Genomic DNA, 23,492 nt, shown 5'->3' with positions numbered 1-23,492 from the left:
GGGTATGAAAGACACATGGAGTGGGGCAGTGACTGAAAAGCCTATGGCACTCGGTTAGGACCCCAGACGCCCGGGCTAGATGCCATGCCATCACACATGCCTTAACTTTTCTGTGAACAGTTCCCCAGCTTGGATACAAACACCTCCTGGGGAGAGACAAGATTTTGCTTCTTCCATATCCACATGGAGCTAGAATATTCGGACCCTTGGATGGACTAGAGTGGGGGCCACATAAGAAGCTAAGAGAAGCCGGGCTCAGTGGCTCAGCCTGTAATCCCGCGCTTTAGGAGGCTGAGGTGAGTGAATTGCCTGAGCCCGCGGGTTCGAGACCCGCCTGGGGCAGCGAGACCTCATCTCTACAATAAATAAAAAAATCAGCCAGGTGTGGTAGCACGTGCCTGTAATTCCAGCTACTCAGAAGGCTGAGGCAGAAGGATCGCTGGATCCCAGCAGGTCAAGGAGCCCAGCGGCCACTGCACTCCAGTCTGAGCAACAGAGTGAGACTCCAACTCAAAAAAAAATAAAATAAAATAAAAAAGCTAAGAGAAAGCACGTTTGTTTTAAATCAAGCATCTTGCTTTCAGGATATATGTTTTAAAAAATCAAGTACTGTATCTTTACAAATTATAGACCTGGAATTCTTAACTGGAGGCAACTTTGCCACACAAGAGACATTTGCAATGTCTGGAGACAACATTGGTTGTCACGAGGGGGAGCCAATGACCTCCTGGGGGTGGAGGTGGGGAATGCCGCTAATGTCTTGAGAGGCTCAGGACAACCCCACAACAGAGAATTGTTCAGCTCCAAATGTCAAGAGTGGTGTGATGGAGAGCCCCATTTCTAGACTTTTCCATGTCTGGCTTGAATTGTCATGGCTCCATATAGCCCAGAACGGTGCTACTGGCTCCCCTAGCATGCCACAGGCACCCTTGGCCTCTGCTGAGCCTCTACCACCAGCCTCCTCTTGTTCAGTGCAAATGCCTCCCTCCCGTTTAGCACAAGCCTTCTTTGCAATCAGCGTCTCCTCAGGAATCGGTCAGATCATCCACCACCCAAGCCACGCGTACCATTGAAACTCAGAGCCGTCTGCAGCTTCATCAGTGCGATGTCATTGTTCTTGGTCTTGGAATCGTAACTTGGATGAGAAATCACTTTCTCTACTCGGTATCCACTTCCATAGAACATGTAAGACTGCTTCAAAATCCCCGCAAATACTGTCCAGTGCCGAGGATTGTTAAGGGGTCTAGAAGATGAAGTGAACAGCATTCACACTCAGCGTCTCAGCCACAGACACGAAATTCTCTCCTGATGACCTTCAGACACTGTGAACTGGAACCATGATTCCCAGAGGCCAGGGGACTCACCAAAAACCACACAGCAAGACCGTGGGGAGGCAGCGGGCCTTCTCTCCTCCCCCATCACCCTTTCCATTCTCCCTTGTTCTTCCTCTTGCTTTACCTGCCAAGGAATCTGCCCTTCCTGCACCAGCCCACACAATTGGACCTAAATCCCTCTTTGAGGTTTCAAAAGCCATTTTTAGCAGGATTGGGCCTTACTTATCTTTAGTGGGCTAAGACATTTCCTGGCATGCAGTTGATGTTTAATAAATACATACTGATGAACAGACTTGAAGTGAAATCTCAAAGTATTCTCTTTATCTAGGTGTTTCTCTTTTCAGAGAATCCCAACTCCTAGGGGGACCTGGGCATCTGGGGGCATGGAGTGGGGGCTGGGAGGGAACACTCTTGGGTAATCCCCTTGCTTTCCTCCCACTTCACATAGCCCTGGGAGGAGCACACCATGCCTGTTTTACAGGTGTAGATGCTGCGGGTCAGAGGCATTGAGTGAATTGTCTAAAGTCACATAGTCAGAGGACAGCTGGGGGTCAGGCTCAGCCTCTCTCTAGGCAGAAAAATACACGTGCTCAGTGAGGCTTTCTCCAAAACAGGCATGTGACCTAAACACTGTATGCTTAAGAAAAAGGCTAGCTAGGGGTGAACAATGTCTTCCCAAAAACCAACACTGTAACTCTCTGGTGGTTAATGCCATGGTCAAAGATGCTTAACCCCAGAGAACTTTCCAGCAGGGCAGTTTGAGGTACCCGAGGTGTCTGAGTGTGCTCTCTCCTGAGACCAGCATCCAGGAGAGAAGAGACCACCATGGGATGGGGGCTGAGGTGGCTGAAAGGACAGTGGGCTAGAAGGAATTCTGGTCACAAGACATCACTGAGCATTTCTCAGCCCCATATCCAGGACCCTGCACACAGGGAACACTCAATACACCTTTGCTGAAGGGTGACACAGCCCTGCGCCTCTTGGACAGTAGCTCACCTAGCCCTCCCAGCAACATTAGGAAGCAGGTGCCATTACTCTGTCCACAAGGACACTGGAGCTTCAAGGTTCAGGACTTCCAACAAGGTCAAGTGGTGGCAGGAGTCCAGTTCAAAACCTGTGTCATCCCCACTCCCGACCAGACCCTTGGACGATGACGTACTCTTCCACGCAGTGGGCGGCTGTTATAATCCACTCGGGGGAGATGATGGAGCCTCCGCACACATGAACATCCTGGACGTGCAGGCTGACCTGCCAGGGCCACTCCCCCAGGGCCGCGTTCTCGCCGCCCACGATCCTGCTCTGGCGGCTCATGTTGGAGGTGACCCCGCATGCTGAGGGCAACAAGCACAAGGCAGATGCATGGGTGAGACCAGCAGGAGCGTCTGTGCCACATCCAGGCCCACAGACCCAACTGCACCCCAGCACTGCCCTCCCGGGGTCTCACCACTTGCTGGGCAGATGGCAGCCACCGATGATGTCTGACTGTGACTACTAATGCCAATGGCCTTCGGGTTGGGAATAGGAGGATATTCCTCCAGCCCATTCAGGCCCCTAGGAAGCGCCACTTTGCTGGGCACTTGTGTGACTCTATGGGGACTCCCAAAACCCAAGTGGGGAGGGTCCTGGATGACAAAGCCCCAGAGTTCCTTGAGTCCTGGAGAGACACATAATGTTTAGAGGCCCCAAGATTCTTGATCCATGGGAAGGAAGATGGGGTGGGGCAGGACTGGGAATGAGGGAGTGAGCAAGGTGGTGAGTGAGGGGTCAATGAGAGGACATCCAAACTGTCCAACACCCAACCTGTCCTGGGACCACTACACTCTGGTGGCAGGGACGGGCCACAGAGACACAGGGAGAGGGCTAGAATCCACCTGTGGGCAGACGATCTTAAGTCAGTGGCCCTGAGGTAAGAACTGGATGCCAGGTATAGTTTCAGGCTAATCACCCCCAAGTGGTTTGGGCCCAGAGCAGCAGAGGGGCATAACCCGAGTGGGTGGTTAATTTCTCGACACTTGGTGATTAAGCAGGTATTAATGGAGGTGATAGGCATGTTGTCGAGAAATGATTGGACTGAAATGTGCTATGTATGATAAATAACATAAAGTCTTATGTAATATTATGGATTAATATTATTGGTCTAGCCGGGCTCGGTGGCTCAGCCTGTAATCCCGCGCCTTTGGGAGGCTGAGGTGAGTGAATTGCCTGAGCCCGTGGGTTCGAGACCCGCCTGGGCAGCAAGACCTCATCTCTACAATAAAATCAAAAAATCAGCTGGGCGTGGTAGCACATGCCTGTAATTCTGGCTACTCGGAAGGCTGAGGCGGAAGGATCGCCGGAGCCCAGCAGGTCGAGGCTGCGGTGGCCGGGAGCGGCCACTGCACTCCAGTCAGGGCGACAGAGTGACACTCCAACTCAAAAAAAAAAAAAAATATTATTGGTCTAAAGCAGTTATCCAATTGAATTAGGCTTGCTTATTCGACAGGTTTTTAATAGATTCTTGTACGTGATTATATGCATGGGGTATATAACTTAATGTACAATTAAACATAGATGTCCTATGGAAGTGGTTGGTGGGGGTTAAGGCCCAGATATTGCTGGGCACATCTCCAGAGAATCCCCCTGCTCCTGCTCCGGTCATTGCCTGGCAATTGGCAGCAGCTCCAATGGCCGCTCACTTGATGACCCCCAGACCGACTGCTACTTCCCCCCTACTTCCTCACCTGTGGGGGTCTTTTCTGCCTGTCATGGGCAGGGGGTAGAACGGGCACCATGGGATCTTGTAGCCATGTGGGACAACTACTCAGTACTAAGAAGGCCTGGGCCCAGCCTCACCAGGAAGTGACAGCATCACACCTCCCACCTCTTAAAGTGAAAAACTCAGCTCACAGCAGGGACCCAGAACAAGACTAGGCAGTCTCAGAGGACAGGACAGGCACTGTCCCTTCCATACTGGCAGATGGTTTGGAAATAAGCAATCCAAACACAGAGATGGTGATACCCAAATCCAAGCCACTGTCCAAAATTCAGGAGAGAAGAAGTGAGAGGGTGCCGGGTCTCCAGGCTCATCTCTCCTCTGAGTCCCAGCACCCAGTGGGCACCTGATGGCAGTGTCATGGTCCCAGGTTGTAGCCCAACCAGATGTTGTGCAAATGTTCCAACACACAATTGTTCCTAGGGCTCACTAAGGCCGTCTCACTCTCTGGAGCAGGAGCCCCACCAGGCCTCCAGTTAAGGTTGGCACAACAAATAAGTACTTGTCAGCTTCTTGAGATGGCCTGTCTCCATGGGTGCCTCTTGGACCCAAAGCTGAAGGTGTCTACAGCAGGAAGTCTCCTACCTACGAACATTCAAGTTGTGAACTTTGAAAGATGTGTGTTTTATATAATGTTTCTCTCCACGAGGTGGTAGTATATAGCCTGTTAAATACCTACAGTACTATGTAGCCTACTGTGTTAGGCTACTTTGTTGTACCTTGGTTAACTTTGTTGGGTTTACAAAAATTGGACTTCTAAACTCCCTCCTGAAATGGAACTCGTTTATCTGTTGGGGACTTAAATTGGAAACCACAAAAGGAACCCCATGGACAGAACAAGAGGCCTCTGGACACATCCCCACCTATTATCCCACATCCTCCCCTTTCCACATACCCCAGAGACACAGGTGAACTATTTTCCAAAGGTATAGGGTGCTTCTTAGTTAGAAATAGAAGAAAGAATCAGGAAGTACTTACCTATGCACCGTAAAGAAATCACTGTTTTTGAGGAACAGGAATCACTAAAAAAAAGAAGAGGAAATTCTCGTCATGAAAATAAATGAGATGAACACATGACTCTCCATACTTAGAAATGAGTATTTTCAGCCAGGCTCGGTGGCTTAGCCTGTAATCCCAGCACTTTGGGAGGTTGAGGCAAGTGGATTGCCTGCACCTGTGGGTTTGAGACCAGTCCGGGCAACTTGGCAAGACTTCTTCTCTACAATAAATCAAAAATTAGCCAGGAGTGGTAGCACGCGCTTATAGTCCCAGCTACTTGGAAGGCTGAGGCAGAAGGATCGCTGGAGTCCAGCAGGTCGATGCTGGGTTAACCGTGAGTGTGCCACTGCACTCCAGCCTGGGCGACGAAGTGAAACTACAACTCAAAAAAAAAAAGAAATGAGTATTTTCTTTTAGTGGGTGTGGTAGCTCATGCCTGTAATTCCAGTGTTTTGGGAGACTGAGGTGGGAGGATTGCTTAAGGTCAGGAGTTCAAGACCAGCTTGTACAACATAGTAAGACTCCTGTCTCCACAAAAAATTTAAAACTTAGCCAGGTCTGGTGGTGCACGCCTAGTTCTAGCTACTCAGGAAGCTGAGGCAGGAGGATCAATTTAGCCCAGGAAGTCAAGACTACAGTGAGCTATGATCACACCATTGCACTCAAGCCTGGATAACAAAGTGAGACCCTGACTCTAAAAACAATTTTTAAAAAAATCTTTCAAAATTCTTTTTCCAGTCTCTCCAGATTTAAAAGAATCTACTAGTTATGACTCCAACAAGATAAATAAATCTATGTAGGGAACGGTGACAAAGAACAGACACAAAGTCAAAGCACAAGGCTCAAATCTCAGCTGTGTGAGCTTGGAAAAGTTACTTAACCTCCCTGTGCTTATTTTCTCCATCAATAAAATAGGATAATAACCGAGTTGTCTTAGAGTGGTTGTGAGGGTAAGTACATGATGATGTTAGTTTTTATTTTTATTCTTGGAATGTAAAAATCATCCTCTAATTTTGTAAGGAAGCCCTTTGGAAACTCTGGGACCATATGACTGATTTGCATTTATAGAAAGCAATAAAACTGGTAATTTGCCTGGAAGCAGATGAAAAATGAGTTACACATTTGGGAGCCAAACATCTCAGGTTATGGATGGAAAAGAAATGATCGATGCATGCTGCCCTCATGAATCTCCCATGATATCCTGAGAAGAAGCAGCCCTGGCACGCAGGCCCAGTCCGGCACGGACAGTGGGGCCATGCGTCCTGCTGAGCACGCATGGTTCCACCAAGCATCAGTGTGAGACTAGGCACCCTGTGCCCCAGATGGGGCTGAACACAAACAAGCCCACTCCGAAATCACAACTGGACTGAACAGGAGCCTTATTAAAACCACAAGGTGGTGACCTGATGCCTTCTCCCATCCTGGCTAACTTGAGTGGCAGGTACCTTTTTACCAACCACAGTTGTAGCCCAGCTGCATTCCGGCTGCCTTCCCAAAAAAACATAATGAGGCAGCCATCATGAAATGACCCCCATTGCCTGACAGCTTCTAATCCCGCTTCCTCCAACCTCCCCAAAACTACCTCACATAAGCCCAGGTCCTACAGGAGGTCCTTCCCAACACCCTCCTGACTGAGATGCCTCCCCCCTTCCTCCGGGCCTCCACAACAGAAGGCGTGGGGGACTTTGGCTCTGGGGTACTGTTCCCTTTAAGAGAATATGTTTTCTAAGAATCCTAAAGTCAGCACAGACAGCGGCCACCAGCACCAGGGCACTGGCAGGAGCCTGACAGTAGCCAAGCTGGAGACGAGCATCAAAGGGCACCGCCTGAACAAAGAGAGGAAAGGAAGAGCCCCTTCCCCCATCACAAAGACAGAATACAAGAGACATACCAGACAATGACCCTCTCTTCTTTCTTTTAAGCCCTCCAGCACCTTGAGAGTTCCCAAGGCTGGTGCCAAGGAATGGCGGCCGTCTCTCCCCTTCCCCTGCCCCTGCCTGGCTGGACTTTTCATGGCTCCCTGATCTCATGTGTAACACAGAAAGACAAAGAGCCACTCAGCACGTACAGAGCGCCCAGGCAGCTGTGTTTGGCTTCTCCATAGGCAAACCACAGCCCCGCTGTTTTGATGGACACACCTGACTATGCACAGCATCCCCACCAGGCTTGCTCTGTCGCATTCCCTGGGGACAGCAGGCTGCAGCGGAAGTCAGCCCCCCAGACACCTCAGTCAGTGGCCACCAGGAATGCAAACTTGCTGCAGCCTCCCACTCGGAGACAAGGTGGAGCGGTGTGACGGGTTCATCCTCTCCCGAGAGGAAGCAGCTGGCACCTGCCAGAGAGGAGAGACCTGGCCACCTGGGAATGAGCCATGGGGACCTGGGAAGTGATGATGGCTTGAGTGAGAAGGACGCTGTGTATCTAACATCAAAAACAAAAACAAAAACACTCATGGCCTAGGCAACATAGCGAGACCTGGTCTCTACAAAAAATTTTTAAAAATTTTTAAATTAAAAAATTAACCGGGCATCGTGAGTCCCACTTGGAGCTCTAGCTACTCAGAAGGCTGAGGTGGAAGAATCACCTGAGCCCAGGAGGCTGAGGCTGTAGTGAACTGTAAGCATTTCACTGTACTCCAGCCTGGGTGACAGAGTGAGACTCTGACTCAAAAAATAAAAACAAGAAACAAATCAACAAAAACCCACAGAGCTACTACCAGTCCCAGTAAGGTCTAATCTCCTTCCAGGGCAAAGGCCATCCAGGCCCAGCACTGCAGCTTCTAGAAATCAGACTCCAGACAATTCCTTGTGGTATCTCCTTATGGGTCTCATGAAAAACTTTTTCAAAGAAAGAAAGAAACCCCACATACCTGTGGTACAGTTTCTTATAGAGATCGACACTGCTGGCACTCATGTTCAGCTTCATGAAGCTTGTGGCCCCGCTGTCATCCACTACTTCTTGGCTAGAGTAGAAGCTATTCCTAAAAAGGCAGAAAACTTTACTGACAATCGTAGTTCAGTCGTCAGTGAACACAGATCCTATGCTCTGCCATCATACTTCTCTCGTAGGACATTTAGATCAAGAGGGGAAAACCTTTGCATTTTGGAAAACAAAATCACAAGTTCTAACCAAGTGACATTGTTCATCAAATGGCTAGATAGCTGTTTTGCAATCCAATAACCTTGAAGTGTCAGGTAAAACTCCTCCATTGGTCGTGTTTCTAATCTAGCTTGGGTTAGGATAACAATAAGAAAAAATAATACGTATGTATTAGTATATAATCATACATACATGTACCTAATAAAATCTACAGACAGGCCAGGTGCAGTGGCTCACACTTGTAATCACAGCACTTTGGGAAGCTGAGGTAGAAGGACTGCTTAAGCCCAGAAGTTCAAGACCAACTTGGGCAAAATAGTAAGACCTCATCTCTATAAAAAGTTTAAAAAAAATTAGCCAGGCATGGTGGCACACACCTGTGGTCTCAGCTACTAGAGAAGCTGAGGTGGAAGAAGCACCTGAGCCCAGGAGGTCAAAGATATTGTGAGCCATGATTGTACCACTGCATTCCAGCCTGGGTGACAGAGTGAGGCCCAGACTGGGAAGGAAGAGGGGGTAGAAAAGAAGGGAAGGAGGGAAAGAAGGAAGGAAGGAAAGAAGGAAGGAAGGAAGGAAGGAAGGAAGGAAGGAAGGAAGGAAGGAAGGAAGGAAAAAGAGGGAAAAGAAAGAGGAAAAGAAAAGAAGGAAAGCCAGCCACTAAATGCCATGATTGTGCCACTGGGTGACAGAGTGAGACCCCGGCTCAAAGTGAAAGAGAGAGAGTCACTCTATGCTCTCCGTCTGTACCCTTGACGTGTGACCACGCACTGGGCATTCTTGGGCAACCAAGAGCCTAAAGACACCAAGGAGGATGCAGGGCAGGGTGGCAGTGAGCTGTGGTCAAAGCTGGGCAAAGCTCTCAGCAGACAAGTTTCACCTGCTGGTGACACAGATCAGCTTTTGGAAGAAGACAGTTGCCCCCAGCATCCCTGTGCCAGTGATTCCACGGGGGCAGAAGACCTTTCTCGTGACTCTGCTGTTGTTGTGGTCACTCCTCCAGTGCCGCCCCTTACTCACTTATAGCCCATGTCCCTGCACGCCGCCCGCCCGTAGTTCTCGCTCCAGTCATCTCTGCACACGGGGTGCCAGGACTTCCTCTGAGATGAGTACACTTGAAGGATGAAGTTTGGTCCGTAGAGACGAACTGCACGAGAAGGAAGATTCTCCATCAGTTTCATACAGTTTTCCCAGCTCTCAACTCCTAACTGCTGCCTGAGCCCACGCTCTTCTGAGGACAGTGGTACCCCAGAGGTGACAGCGCAAGGTTCAGTCTTCTCAAGGCACTGACCACACAAAAAGGGAGGCCACGGATCTATTCTTTCCCTGCTAGAAAGTGTTCTCTACAGTGTGCTCTGTACACAGTACTCTCTAAACTTTCCATTAAATAATTGAAAACAGGTACTAAGGGGCCAGGTGTGGTGGCTCATGCCTATAATCCCAGCACTTTGGGAAGCCAAGGCAACAGGATTGTTTGAGTGAAACCAGCCTGGGCAACATAGCAAGACCTCATCTCTACAAAAAAATCAAAAATTATCCGAGTGTGGTGGCACACACCTATAGTCCCAGCTACTCAGAAGGCTGAGGTAGAAGGATTACCTGAGCCTAGGAGGTTGAGGCTGTGGTGAACCACGATCGTGCCACTGTACTCCATCCTGAGTAACAGAGTGAGACTCAAAAAAAAAATTTAAAAATTAAAAAGTAAAGAAAAAGAAAACAGATATTCAGACCAAAACTTGTACAAACATTTGTTGCAGCCCTATTCACAATACCCAAAGGTAGAAACAACCCAAATGTCTGCCGATGGAATATTATTCAGTCATGAAAGGAAGTGTTGGCTCAGCCCACAACATGGGTGAACCCTGGGGACATGACTCTGAGTGGAAAAAGCCGGTCACCAAGGTCCACACACTGTGTGTGAAATGTCTAGACCAGGAAATCCTTAAGCAGGAAGTAGATTGGTGCCTACTTAGAACTGAAGGATGGGCAGGGATGAGGAATGTGGGTGACAGGCCAGGGGTCTAGGTCTTCCTTATGAGATGCTGAAAATGTTCTAAAATGGGCCATGGTGATGGCTGCACGTATCTGTGAAGAGGTAAAAACTGCTAAATTATAGACTTGAATTTTATGGCGTATGAATTCTGTCTCCATAAAGCTGCTTACAAAAAATAAATATGAGAGAAGGTTAAAAGTGTATTTAGAAAGTGCTCTATAAGCATTCCCTGGAAGCAAAAAGTTGACCTGCTCTTGTCTAAATCCCCAACCCTGGCCAAGTGTCCAAAGTGCTGCATGTCATCCCAAACATGTGCAGTGTTGGGGACACAGAATGCCTCCAGATTAATCCACATTCTGCCATAACAACCTGTCTCTTTTGCTTAACTTTTTCCATTTGCCCCGAGAATACTCACAAGCAGCATTTGCGGCTGCAGCTTTTACCCTGAAATAACTCTCAGATCACAGTCCTAACCTCACCCCCAAAGTCTGCCATGAAATGGTTTGCTTTTATTACTATTTTCACATTGCTCTAGTAGATCGATAATCTTTGGAAACAAATGACATCATTCTATTTATAGCATTCTGGTTTTAGTAGTGGTATGTCCATTTACAAAATATAGTAATTCTTCTTTTTTTCTTTTTTAGTAATTCTCATTAGGATTAGAGACAAGTTCTGTTTAGAAATAACTCCAAGAGCAATTTTTTAATCTTATTTTCACATCGAAAAACAGTCAGATTTGCTTCAGCCTCAAAGAGAGTGTTAATGTAAAATTAATTGAATGCATCAGTGAACTGCACTTTTTTGTTTTTCCTAAATGGAAAATGGGTTAAAGAAAGAAAACATTATAAATATACTTTAAGACCCTCCCTGTACTAGTCTCTTCTGGAGGTAGCCACATCCAGAGCTTTGGGAACTTTTCACTAGGTACGGAATCCCATGTCACTTGAAGATTAACCAGAGTATCATGTACCTGCAGGAACAATGTTGAAGTGAGAGAACAAGTTGCTGAAAGATGTATTCATTATGACATCACTCTTGCCAGATGTCAACAGTGCTGTGTGGCTTGGGGGGGCACGCGTGGGCTTGAAGCATAAAAAGCGTGGCTATACTTCTGGCTCCTTTCTCACCTCCTGCCTATAGCCTGACTCACAGGATAGCTGGACATCTGTGGGCTCGTCCTTCATGAGATGATGAGACTGGGGTCTGATTATGTTCTCATGCCTCAGTGATGACTGATTCCGCACACTGTGTGAGTTGACCACATGCTATGTGAATGAATGAACAACTGGTGCTGTGTCCAGACAGGAGAATATTATTCAGTGCTAAAAAGACAGGGGTTATCAGGCCATGAGGAGACGTAAGGAACTTGAATGCATGTCTGATTCCAGTTATGTGACATTCTGACAAGAGTAAATAAACTAGAGAGGCCCTACAAAGATCAGAAGGAGCCAGGGGCTGGCAGGTACAGATAAATAGATGAGGAACAAGAGACCTTAGAGCAGCAGAACTATTCTGGATGATACCATAAAGGTGGCCAGTCAACATTACACATTTGTCAAAACCCACAGAACTATACAAGGGAAAGAGGGAATTCTAATGTCAAAGGAGGACGTTGGTTATTAATGATGTATTTGGTAGGGCGTGGTGGCTCACACCTGCAATCTCAATACTTTGGGAGGCTGAGACAGGACGATTGCTTAAGCCCAGGAGTTCAAGATCAGCCTGGGCAACATAGCAAGACCACATCTCTGCAAAAAAAAAATAAAAAAATTAACTGGTAGTCCTGGTTACTAGGGTGGCTGAAGTGGAAGGATTGCCTGAGCCCAGGAGGTTAAGGCTGTCATGAGCCGTGATCATTGTGATCATGCCACTGCATTCTAGCCTGGGCAACAGTGAGACCTAATTCAAACTAATAATAATGATGATGATGAAGTATTCAACAGGACATTCATGTCTGCTCCAGGTGGGCACCAAGGGGTCATCTTCCTCACTAGGACATTCCACAAGTCAGGACCAACAGCACACCTTCCACAGGTAACCAAGCTAACAGTGAGGATGTCACAGGAAGCCAATCCTCGCCAGGGATACTCAGAGGAAGGAAGGATGACTGTATTGTGTAAATTTTTTTTTTCTAGCATTCTCAGCCAGCTCTAAGGTTTGTGGTTCTTAAAGAAAATCCCAAGAGGTTAGAAGCACACTTGATGGGGGGAAAGGAGGGATGGGGAGGAGAGAATTATCTAAAACAATTTCTGGTGATTCCTCTGACTCTACAATTCCAAAATTTCTATTATTTTTTAAACAGTGCTAGTACAAACATGTCAGAGTGTGCTTAGCAGGACTAAAATGTGAGCACACACCCAACCACTGTGCTGGGAAATAAATCCTAGGGGAGAAGGAAAATGGAAGAGTCAGTGTTTAAGGAGACAAAAACCAGCTCTATGCCAGCATAGTGTCCAGTCTGACATGTAGTGGGCTTCTGACTCCTGGAATAGGGATTATTAGCACAATTCTCATATTCAGGCACCATTTTCCCTGTTACATACCTTTACCATCCTTAGAATCACTCTCAAAAATACCTAGAAAATAGACTCATGCCTATAATCCCAGCACTTTAGGATGCTAAGGCTTTTGTCCTTTTGGACAGCTTGAGTTCAGGAGTTTGAGATCAGCCTGGGCAATATAGTGAGACCTCATCTCTACAAAAAATCAAAAAATTACCTGGGCATGGTGGCATGCACCAATAGTCCTCGCTTCTCTAGAAGCTGAGATGGGAGGAACACTTGTGCCCAGGAGTTCAAGGCTGTAGTGAGCTGTGATCATGCCATTGCACTCCAGTCTGGGTAACAGAGTGACATCCCAACTCAAAAAAAAAAAAATTAATAGAAAGTAGAAATAGAAATGTCAATGAAAACTACAATTCAGTATCACCTCACACCTGTAAGAATGACTTTTATCAAAAAATATGGAAGATGGCAAGTATTGGCAAGGATGTAGCGAAAAGGGAACCCTTGTACACTGTTGGCAGGAATGTGAATTGTTACAGCAACTATGGAGTACAATATGGAGGCCCCTAAAAGAACTAAACCAAAAACTACCATGTGATCCAGCAATCCTACTTCTAGGTCTATCCAAAGGAAATGAAATTGGTGTGTTGAAGAAATGTCTGCATGCCCGTGTTCACTGCAGCACCACTCACAATAGCCAAGAGAGGAAATCAACCCAAGTGTTCATCAATGGATGAATGGATAAAGAAAATACAACTGAGACCAGGTGGGATGGCTCATGCCTATAATCCCAGCAATTTTGGAGGCCAAGGTAGGAGGATCGCCTGAGTCCAGGAGTTCAAGACCAACCTAAGAAACATTGTAAGACTTTGTCTCTACAAAAAAAAAAATATAGCCAGTAATGGTGGTATGCGCCTGTAGTCCATCCAAGCTACTTGGAAGGCTGAGGTGGGAGAATTGCCTGAGTCCAGGAGGTCAAGGCTTCAGTGAACAGTGATCGTGTCAATGCACTTCAACTGAGCAACAGAGTGAGACCCTGACTCAAAACAAAACAAAAACAACAGATACACACACACACACACAATGGAATACTATTTCACCTTTAAAAAAGAAGGAAATTCTGTCATTTACAGCAACATGGATAGATATGGAGCCCATTATGCTAAGTGAATAAGACAGGCACAGAAAGACAAATTCTGCATGATCTCAATTACATGTGAGGTGCAGAAACATCGAACTTACAGAAGCAGAGAGTAGGATTGTGGTTGCCACGGGACAGAAGATGAGAAAATTCGGGAAATGTTGGTCAAAGGATACAAAATTTTAGCTAGACTATAGGAATAAGTCTAAGAGAGCTATTGTACATCGTGGTGACTAAAGTCAACAACAATATGTTGTATAACTGAAAATTGCAAAAAGAGTAGATTTTAACTGTTCACACCACAAAATAAACTATGTATAAGAGGATAAGCAACTCTTGAATAGCTTGATTCAGTCATTCCACAAAGTCTACATGTATCAAAACATTATGTTGTACACCATAAGTATATACAATGTTTACTTGTCAACAAAAATAAATAAATAAGCAGAGTGCAGTGGTTCAAACCTGTAATCCCAGTACTATGGGAGGCCAAGGCTTCAGGACCACTTGAGGTCAGGAGTTTGAGACCAGCCTGGGCAACATAATGAGACCTCATCTTTATTAAAAATAATAATAGTATATAAAATTAGAATAAAGTAGATAAACAATAGAAAATAATAAAAGCAAACAGAAGTGCCCACTCTGTGATAAGAGACAGAACATTAAAGGCAGTTTGTTTTGAAAATAGCATAGTGCATCCCTAACTTTATAAATATTGAATTAATGCATAAGTTTGTAGCATTTGTTTTTAGCATGGCAACACTGTGGTGTTAGGAGTTAATCGTGTGTCATTTGTCATTTGGAGTGACAATGTTGTGCTTGTGAATACACCTTGCATTTTGCAAATCTGAAGAAAGTGCTATTTGTGGGCTTAAGAAGATGGAATGTCAAGTGAGAAAAAGAAATGAACTCTTCCGACTATTCTTCTGTTTCAGTTTAACAGAGGAGTAAAGGCAGCAGAGACGGCGTAAAGCTTTCGTGTCATATACAGGGAGAATGCCATAGGGAAAGCACAGAAAGAAAGTAATTTTGCCATTTCAAAGACAGTCACTTTGACCTGAGCGATTCTTCATGATCAGGAAGACCATCAGGCTTTGATGAAGATGGTTTAAATGCTTTAATCCACTATGATCCACATCAGGCAACCCAAGAATTGGCAAATGTGATGAACTGATACCAGTCAACCATCATGTGCCATTTGCACTCCATGGGCAAGCAAAGAAGCTACCAACTTAAGCATCAACCCAACTGTTTACTCGTCTTAATTGATGTCCTGCAGCAGTTCGGAGCACATGCGGCTTCAGTGGTGCATCCCCAGTGGCCTAGTCATCTCCTTCCCACTGGTTGTCTGGGGCTGGCCAGGAGCACAGCTCCTCTGAGCCTCATGGCTCAGCCTCAAGGCGGGGATCGTATGACGTCATGTGTCAACACACTGGATACAGGCCCCGCATGGTCGCCCTGCCCTGCCGTACACAGGCACTGTCACTAAGGTAGATGTGAAGAGTCACCACCCTAGGCAGGGCGGTCATTTCCAAGGCCAGGGCCAACTCACCACAGCGGTTCTCGTCCTCTCCGCTGGGGCAGTGAGACACGCCGTCGCACCAGTGAGAGGGGCTGATGCAGGTGCCTGAGGAGCCACACTCCATCCCGGAGACTGAGCACTTGCTCTCCACTTGCAGAGAAAACAGGGGAGTTGCCTGTCAGAAGCCACCTCACTAAATTTTAGAGAAGGGGTCTCACTCTTTTGCCCATGCTGGGGTGTAGTGGTGCAATCATAGCTCATTGCAGCTTCAACCTCCGGGGATCAAGGGAACCCTCCCCCCACCTTCCTTTCTAATAAGGAGAAGATGTTTCCTTGCCATCCACATATATAAGCAGAATTAGGGCTGGAGTACATTATTGCTCTGGGGCCAGTGGGAAGGAAACTCTAGTATCTGGGTGTGGATGGCACCCCCACATCCTCTCTGCCACCCAGGTGACTTCAAATGGCCTACACTGTTCCAGGCCAATGGATAAGGTATGGGCTGTGGTTACAGGAGCTAGCACTGGGAGAGCCTCGCCTGAATCCTAGCAGCCACTGCTGTGCAATGAGATGCAGATGACCAGTTATGGCCTTAGGGTAGAGGAATCTGTGCTCGCTGTGCCAGGTAGCACTGAGCAGTATTCTAAATGCTTCTTTCATGGTGTGTCAATACTACAGAAACAGCAAGGGACTTTGACAACCCCCAGATCAGAAGGGAGCACAGGAGTGAGGCATCACAACCGGGACAAGAGATGGGCTACTTCCCATAGTGGCTATTCCTGCAGCAGTGTCACTAAACAAAGACAAGGGAGAGAAACTTCGGGGAGGGCTTCAGGAGGCCTCCCCGGTCCAGCACACAGGGTCGTGCCCAGTATATGGGACTGTAGGACACATGGCCAGGAGCAGGGTGGCTCCCTGCACTTACTGAACTTCCAGAGCAGGCCAGCGGCCAGCGCAGCTCCTGCAAGGACGGCTCCCAGGGCGAAGGTGATGCACAGTGCCTTCTTTGTCTCTGGAGGGAGGAGAGAAGTGTCACACTCAGGTCCCGGTTGTTTAGAAATCATGCTGTCAAGTGGTATCCACTATTTTTATGGTGTGCCATATTCAGAAAGGATTCTTTCTTTGGCACTTAAAAATGTTACTTAATTTTAAGAGAGTCTTTTTTTTTAGTTAGAATTTCACTCTGTTGCCCAGGCTGGAGTGCAGTGGCACCATTACAACTCACCACAGCCTTGACCTGCTAGGCTCAGGCGATCCTTCTGCCTCAGCCTTCCAAGTAGCTGGGAATGCAGTCATGCGCTACCAGCCCAGCCAATTTGAATTTATTTATTTATTTGTTGCCCAGGCTGGTCTCAAACCCCTGGGCTCAGGCAATCCTTTCCCTCCATCTTCCAAAGTGCTGGGATTACAGGTATAAATCTCCACATCTGACTAAAGAGGTCTTAAAACAGACAGATGATGAATGTCAAACATTGGTTAAAAGCGGAAAATGCCTTATCTTGGAAATTGCAAGCATAAGCAAAATACTAATAATGTCCCCAAAACTGTCATCACCCTGTCAGTGGTGTTCAAGGCAGAATGAATTGTCTCACCCAAGGCTGTGGAAAGAACAGATGCTATAAATAAGCCACATTTTCGCCTTCTGACAGCCACTAGCCATAGGTGGCATTTGCACTTACAGCTAGATGGAATTAAATAAAATGATGTAAATTCAAGTGCTCCAGAGTCACATGGGCAGTGGCTACTACACTGGGTGGTGCAACTACAGGACCTTCCTATCATGGCCCTGAGTCAGCACAGGCCTTTGGTCTAAGGCCAGAGACACTGGACTCAGGGTAAAGGAACATGTCGGAAAAAATAAAGGAATTTGGAAAAGGTCACTTATTTTCTCCTGTCAAACCAAACAGACACGCCATTGTTGGTCACAGCATAAGCCACGAGTTGCATCAGAGTTCAGAAGACAGCACCAGCCACCACAGAAGGCACTTCAGAGTCAGATATCCAGTCCAGCAACAGGGGGCTCAGCCCACTAACAGGCCAGGAGGGAAAGCACCCTCCCATCACCCAAGGCATTCCCAGGAACCCCTGGCCCAGGAGCTCCTGGGAACTTTCCCTAGAAGAAAGGTGAGGAGGTGGAGGAGGGTGGAGAGGAGACACTCAAACAGACCCTGCCAGGTTGGAGGGGTGGCCTGCTGGCCTGGTGCTCCCTACCTGGTCAGGCCTGTGCTTCCAAAAGCCAACCAGGGTGAGAAGCTTCTAGAGTTGGACAGACTGGGGCTGATCCATCAGCTGAGGCTCAAAGCCATGCCTCTTACTTTGTTACCACATTCAGATAACTCTACAATTGTTCTCAAGCTGTAACAGGTGGTAAGAGTGACCTGGGGGATGTGGTTCTCATCACCAGAGAGTTTGATTCACTTGGGGATTGGGCACAAATCTGCAGTTCTAACAGGCTCACGGGGTGAGGCCAATGCTCCTGGTCTGTGGACATGCCCAAGTACATAATTTGGCCACAGAGACCATGACTTAAGGTGGCAGGGTGAGCCAAGATAGCTTACAGAAAAATTCCAGCTAGCTTTTTGACCCATTAACAAGGACACTTTCTTCCTTAGGTGATTTCCCTGTGTGTTATTTTATCTAAGATAAAATAACTTGCCTGGTGAGTCGAGGGTTATTAAATTAGGTATCCTTAACCTGAGGGTGTGGCAGTCTGTCCAGCTCTCACTAGGAGCATGTACACAGTGGAGAGCCCTCTTGGGTGGACAGACATTTGTGACCAGTGTATGTTCAGTATAGATGTCATTTGGTCCTGGTTTGCCACAGCTGCTGTTGTAGAGCTTAATTACAACTTACTATTCGTTTACCTGAATCATAATCAATTTTGCGTGCTGCTGACTCAGCCCTAGTGTCTACTACTTGCATCACGGGACTGTTGACCTTTAATTCTCTGAGACCTAAACTTTAAGGTATGTATTTGTTCCCATCCAAACATAAAACTTCCACGGTTGTTGCTAAAGCAAATACATATATTAACCCCAGAAAGTTCCTTATACTCCTGATGGGGTGCTCCTGAGTTTGGAGTTTTTGCTCTCAAATAACTCGGGGAATAGTTTCAAAGCCAAACATGACACTTACAAAATGTATACTTTCCCTTATGTTATGTACCAATGCATGTTCTTAAAAAATAATAACATGGGCCAGGTGTGATGACTCACGCCTGTAATCCCAACCACTTTGGGAAGCCAAGGTGGGAGGATTGCTTGAGCCCAGGAGTTGGAGATGAGCCTGGGCAACATAGTGAGACCTCATCTCTACAAAAAGTAAAAAAAATTAGCCGGGTGTAGTGATACATGCTTCTAGTTCCAGCTAATCAGGAGGCTAAGGTGGAAGGATTGCCTGAGCCCAATAAGTTGTGGCTGCAGTGAGCCATGACAGTACCACTGCACTACCCTCTGAGCAACAGAGTGAGACTCTGATTCAAAGAAACAAATACCATAGTAAGTTCAATAAAATAAATAAATTATTTTTAGTTTATGGAGCACTGTTTTATAATGCAAAATCATATATGCAGGCTGATATTCTTCCCTTGTAAAGGCCATGGATAAGGGACTGTTAAACTCCTGCCAAGCTCTTCTCTCTCCTCAACTAGCTCTTTCCCTGGAGACATGGACATGTGTCCATGAGGTGAGCCAGGACTTCTTTTGCCCTCGTGTGTTTGGTGATCGTCAGTGGGAACACCACCGTTTGGAGGTGGTGGCCTCAAGAGAGGAACCCACACTGTCCTTTCTTTGGGAAGCAACTTACATAGCAGGGGTTTCTTAACCTTCTTCACCCTGGCTTCCTTCCATCCACCACAATGGACAAAAACCAGGGTTCCCACTCTCGGCACTACTGACATCTTGACTGAATAATTCCTTGTTGTGAGGCTGTCTTATGCGCTGTAGGAAACCGAGCAGCATCCTCAGTGCCCACCCAGGATATGCCAGCAGCACCTCTTCCCCCTGCAACAACCCAAACTGTCTCCAGACACTACCCAAGTGTCCCTGGGGTCAAAATTGCCCCAGTTTAGAACCACTGGCCTCAACCTACCCATCCACCACCAGAAAGACATCAGTGCAAAGATGAGTACTGCCTTGGCAGAGGAGTACTGGATGGTAGAGAGAAATGAGTAAGGGACAGGAGAAGGGACAATCAGGAAAGAAGGATCATGGAGGTAAAAAACACAGGGATGGAGAGAGAGAAGGAGGCAGGGGAGAAGGATACAAGAGCCATTTTTGAAGGGGGAGGGAGCAAGTGTTGAGGCAGAAACACAAGAGTGACATCACTTGTCGAGAGCAGGAGGCCAGACAGGGGCAGACAAGGCTTCACCAAAGACTGGTATTAATCGTGTTGATAACTGACTATGTGATCGTAGGCACATGGAAATACACTTTCTTATTAACCTTTAACTGTACAAATTGTATAGACTTGGGTGCATGTTTCACAAAATAAAAATACTATCAGTTAAAGAGACCATGAATGTAGCCAGTTCCACCTGGGCAATTTTTCTTTTTTTTTTTTTTAGAGACAAGGTCTTGCCCTGTCACCCAGGCTGGAGTGCATTGGTGCGATCATAGCTCACTGCCTCAAGCTCCTGGGCTCAAGCCATCCTCCCACATTACCTTCCTGAGCAGCTGGGACTACAGATGCCACCACACCTGGCTAATTTTTAAAATTTTTGTAGAGGCCTCCTGACTTCAAGTAATCCTCCTGCCTTGGCCTCCCAAAACACTGAGAATACAGATGCATGCAATGCCTGACTAATTTTTTTTAATTTTTTAGAGACAGGGTCTCACTATATTGCCCAGGTTGGTCTTGAACTCCTGGCTTCAAGCCTCCCAAAGCACTGAAATTACAGGTGTGAGCCACCCAATTCTTAGCACCGAACTTAGTCAGGAGGAGGTGCAAGAGAGAGGGGCCTAGACAGACATGAGACAGAATAAAATGACAAAGAAAGGAGATGAATGCAAGGGTGAGAAAGAGACAGAATTGAAGTGACAGCATAGGAAATTCAACCTTCAGCCCCACGCTGCTCTCTGTCTACAGGTTGGTCAAGCTAGGTGAGATGTCATAGAAACTTCGGTGCCACAACCACATGAGCTACGTCAGTCATTGAACACAAAATAACATAAAGCATCTTAACCATGAGCTGCTGCCTTCAGGGGACTGCATGACAAAGCAAGGCAAGATTATTTATTTCTGCCCTTGAGAGCTTACCATGTATTCAAGAGGACACACCAAGAAACCTGGGAGGCAAGGAACAGCACAGAGAAGCCCGTCGAAAGCCCCCACTGAACGAAACAGGCAGAGCTGTACAGGAGAGTTAACAGGAGATGAAGATCTTTGTAGAATGGAGCTCCCCACCCCCACCCTCTGCAAGGTGTGAGGAGGAAGCCAGACTCTGTGGCGACAGCTGTAACCCAGCAGGAAGAGAGGGGAAAGGCATGTGGAGACGGACTAGCAGAGATGGTGGGAGCAGGAGCCCACGGAAGGCCGACCCAGGAACTCCGGAAATAAACGCAAAGAGGTCCCTACTTGAGGAGCATCCCGTCCCCGACGGGCACTTGGGCTGTGTGTGGACGGCGGGAGTCGAAGCATGTGTCAGGACCCTCGGGGTGTACTGGGGCACTGGGGATGGGTAGAACTGAGCTGGATACACCCCGTAGGCACTGGGAGCCACGGCAGGCTGTGAGGGATAGAAGTTTTCTGGCTGGTATCCATGGTTTGCATAGTAAGGTCCAACACCAGGCGGTGACCCCTGAACAAATGAGAAGAAAACAAATAGTATAAAACTCTTACTCACTCTAAAGGGTTAAATATACAATATTATGTCACTTTCCCACAAGGCACTGAAAGAGGACCACAGATCCTCCTAAGGTGTCTATCCAAACATTGAACTTACCTAGAATAAAAAGGAACCAGAATTTTCAACTGTCAGGTTTTTTGTTTTGTTTACTACTTATTCTTTGAATTTTTAAAAAAGTGACTGACACTGCTAATATAATATAATTATTATATTACATGTTACATGCTAATATAATATAATAAATATAAGAATAATAATAATAAAGAAAACATTGTATAGAAGTCTGGGATTATAACCCATTATTAAGCCAACATCCTAAACCTTTTATTCCTCCAGTTCTCTCCTTGAGAATTGAGGTACAGAGTTATAAACTGCCAATACCAGAATTATAATGAAAATAGTAACAGCCAATGTTTGAGAATATACCAGCTACCCCAGGCCCCTGTATTCACAATCTCCTTGAAACCCAACCATGACTTTTCCTCCTCCCAGGACAGGTACAGGTCTAATTAATACAACCATTCTGCAGAGAAGAAACTGAGTTAAGAAATGTACCTGAAGGAACATACACTCCATGCCATTAGGCAAATTCCTTTTCTATGTACTACCCTCCTCTTACACAGAGGACATATCATCATGTGCTCATCATCTCTTACTAATGGACATTTAAGTGGTCTACAATGAGGGGCACATGCTTTTTTTTTTTTTTTTTAAAGCACATGCTTTTTTTTTAAAGTCAGAGCCTGACTCTGTCGCCCAGACTGGAGCGCAATGGCATGATCACAGCCACTGTGGCCTCAACCTGCTGGGCTCAGATATGATCCTTCCACCTCAGTCTTCCAAGTAGCTGGAACTACAGGTGTGCACCATCATACACAGCTTATTGTTTGGTCTTTTGTAGAGATGAGGTCAGTCAAGTTACCCAGGCTGGTCTTGAAACCCTGAGCTCAGGCAATCCTCTCGCCTCCACCTCCCAAAAGTGCTGGGATTACAGGTGTGAGCTACTGCATCTGGCTAGCACGTGCATTTTTTGTGCACAGGCTTGGGTACCTGTAGCTACGTCCCTTGGAGTGGAATTTCTGAGTCAGAGTGTGGATATGCATCAGTGTGAAAGGAACTGCCCAGACATAGCATTTTATTCTCAGTTCCATCCTTCAGCTGGTGCCTGTCTTCTTGGAATGCCCCTCGGCTTTCCCAAGACCCACCCTCTCAAAATCCACCTCCAACAAACCCTTGGTTCCCACCAGCCCACATCTTCCCCTTCTGTCAACTCTCCCCAATCACCTATTGGCTGGGCCATTCTGAGAGGCCATGTTTGTCCTCTTATCTATGTCTAAGAATCCCCTTGCAAAATATTTTCCCACTCATTAATTTCTGCCCCTTGTCTCTTGTGGACCTCTGAGAACGACAAAGAGGTTGTCCTCAAAGGACAGGTGTTCTGAACAGAGGCAACTTAGTCCTTAGAACTGTAGGTGGGGCTTCCAGAAAGTTGATTATAAAGGGGCGGGCCAAACACAAGCTCCCAGAGTTAACCTCTACTTAATAACTCACTAATACTATCCTTCATAAGTCCGAAGATTATAACTCGAAACCGGAGCAGCAGACAGAGGAAAAACACAACTTAATCTCTAATCTAAATGAGTGTTCCAGAGGCACCCAAGTCAGCACATGTGCCGGGCCTCAATCTACACCATCTAAGAACATGGCGTCCCCCTAGAAGGGCTGCAGCGAACAAGTCAGTTTGTCCCTGAGGATTCCTGTGCAGCGGATTTTAAATTAAAAACCATCAAATAAAAAAATAAATAACCGCAACAAATAAAGGAAAAAAAATAAACAAATGAAAGAATTCTGTATCTAATTTCCAGGTATAGAATTTAGGAAACTTTTAAAACTCTTTATTAAACACACTTGCTCCAGGTATAAGATGAATTGGTCAGATATGATGGGGAGCAGAGATAACAGCATTTGTCTCCCCAGGGGGTGGGCTCTGGGGAGAGGGACAGCTCCTCCCCACCAGTGCCTCATTCCATCATAACTTTCCACATTTTATCAGGAAGCCAGGCACCAAGGGTATCCCACAGAAATTTCTTCCTGGAGGAGTTCAAGGTGAGAACGAATACCACCCACTTCTTCCCAAAAGCAATGGCTTTCAAGACTTTTCTGTACACCTTGACTCAGTCTTTCTAGAGGGGTCTTGACCAACATCAGCACAGTCCATATACGCCCTTCAAGTAGGCTTTGCAAATGCTGGCCAACACACACTGCAGGGAATAACAGAACAAATAAGCCAACAAAGAAGAAAC

At 46.6% G+C, this 23,492-nt stretch overlaps 1 protein-coding gene across 1 annotated transcript in view; it reads right to left on the bottom strand.

Moving 5' to 3' along the window:
* TMPRSS2 (transmembrane protease, serine 2) overlaps positions 1 to 23,492 on the bottom strand; it is a 38,945-nt gene that overhangs the window by 3,138 nt on the left and 12,315 nt on the right. Inside the window, exons 3-10 of the mRNA XM_008068563.1 lie at positions 20,919 to 21,141; positions 16,270 to 16,356; positions 15,375 to 15,494; positions 9,202 to 9,328; positions 7,955 to 8,065; positions 5,065 to 5,108; positions 2,494 to 2,665; positions 1,068 to 1,243 (exon numbers count right to left, since the gene is read on the bottom strand). Coding sequence (XP_008066754.1) covers positions 1,068 to 1,243; positions 2,494 to 2,665; positions 5,065 to 5,108; positions 7,955 to 8,065; positions 9,202 to 9,328; positions 15,375 to 15,494; positions 16,270 to 16,356; positions 20,919 to 21,141 — 1,060 coding nt within the window. The remainder of the gene's footprint in view (positions 1 to 1,067; positions 1,244 to 2,493; positions 2,666 to 5,064; positions 5,109 to 7,954; positions 8,066 to 9,201; positions 9,329 to 15,374; positions 15,495 to 16,269; positions 16,357 to 20,918; positions 21,142 to 23,492) is intronic.

This window comes from Carlito syrichta, unplaced genomic scaffold (genome assembly GCF_000164805.1).
Source record: "Carlito syrichta isolate Samal-C Ts95f unplaced genomic scaffold, Tarsius_syrichta-2.0.1 Scaffold311201, whole genome shotgun sequence".
Classification (NCBI taxonomy): domain Eukaryota; kingdom Metazoa; phylum Chordata; class Mammalia; order Primates; family Tarsiidae; genus Carlito; species Carlito syrichta.
Note: the sequence above shows the minus strand (reverse complement) of the source record. Positions and strands in the feature narration are given on the sequence as shown.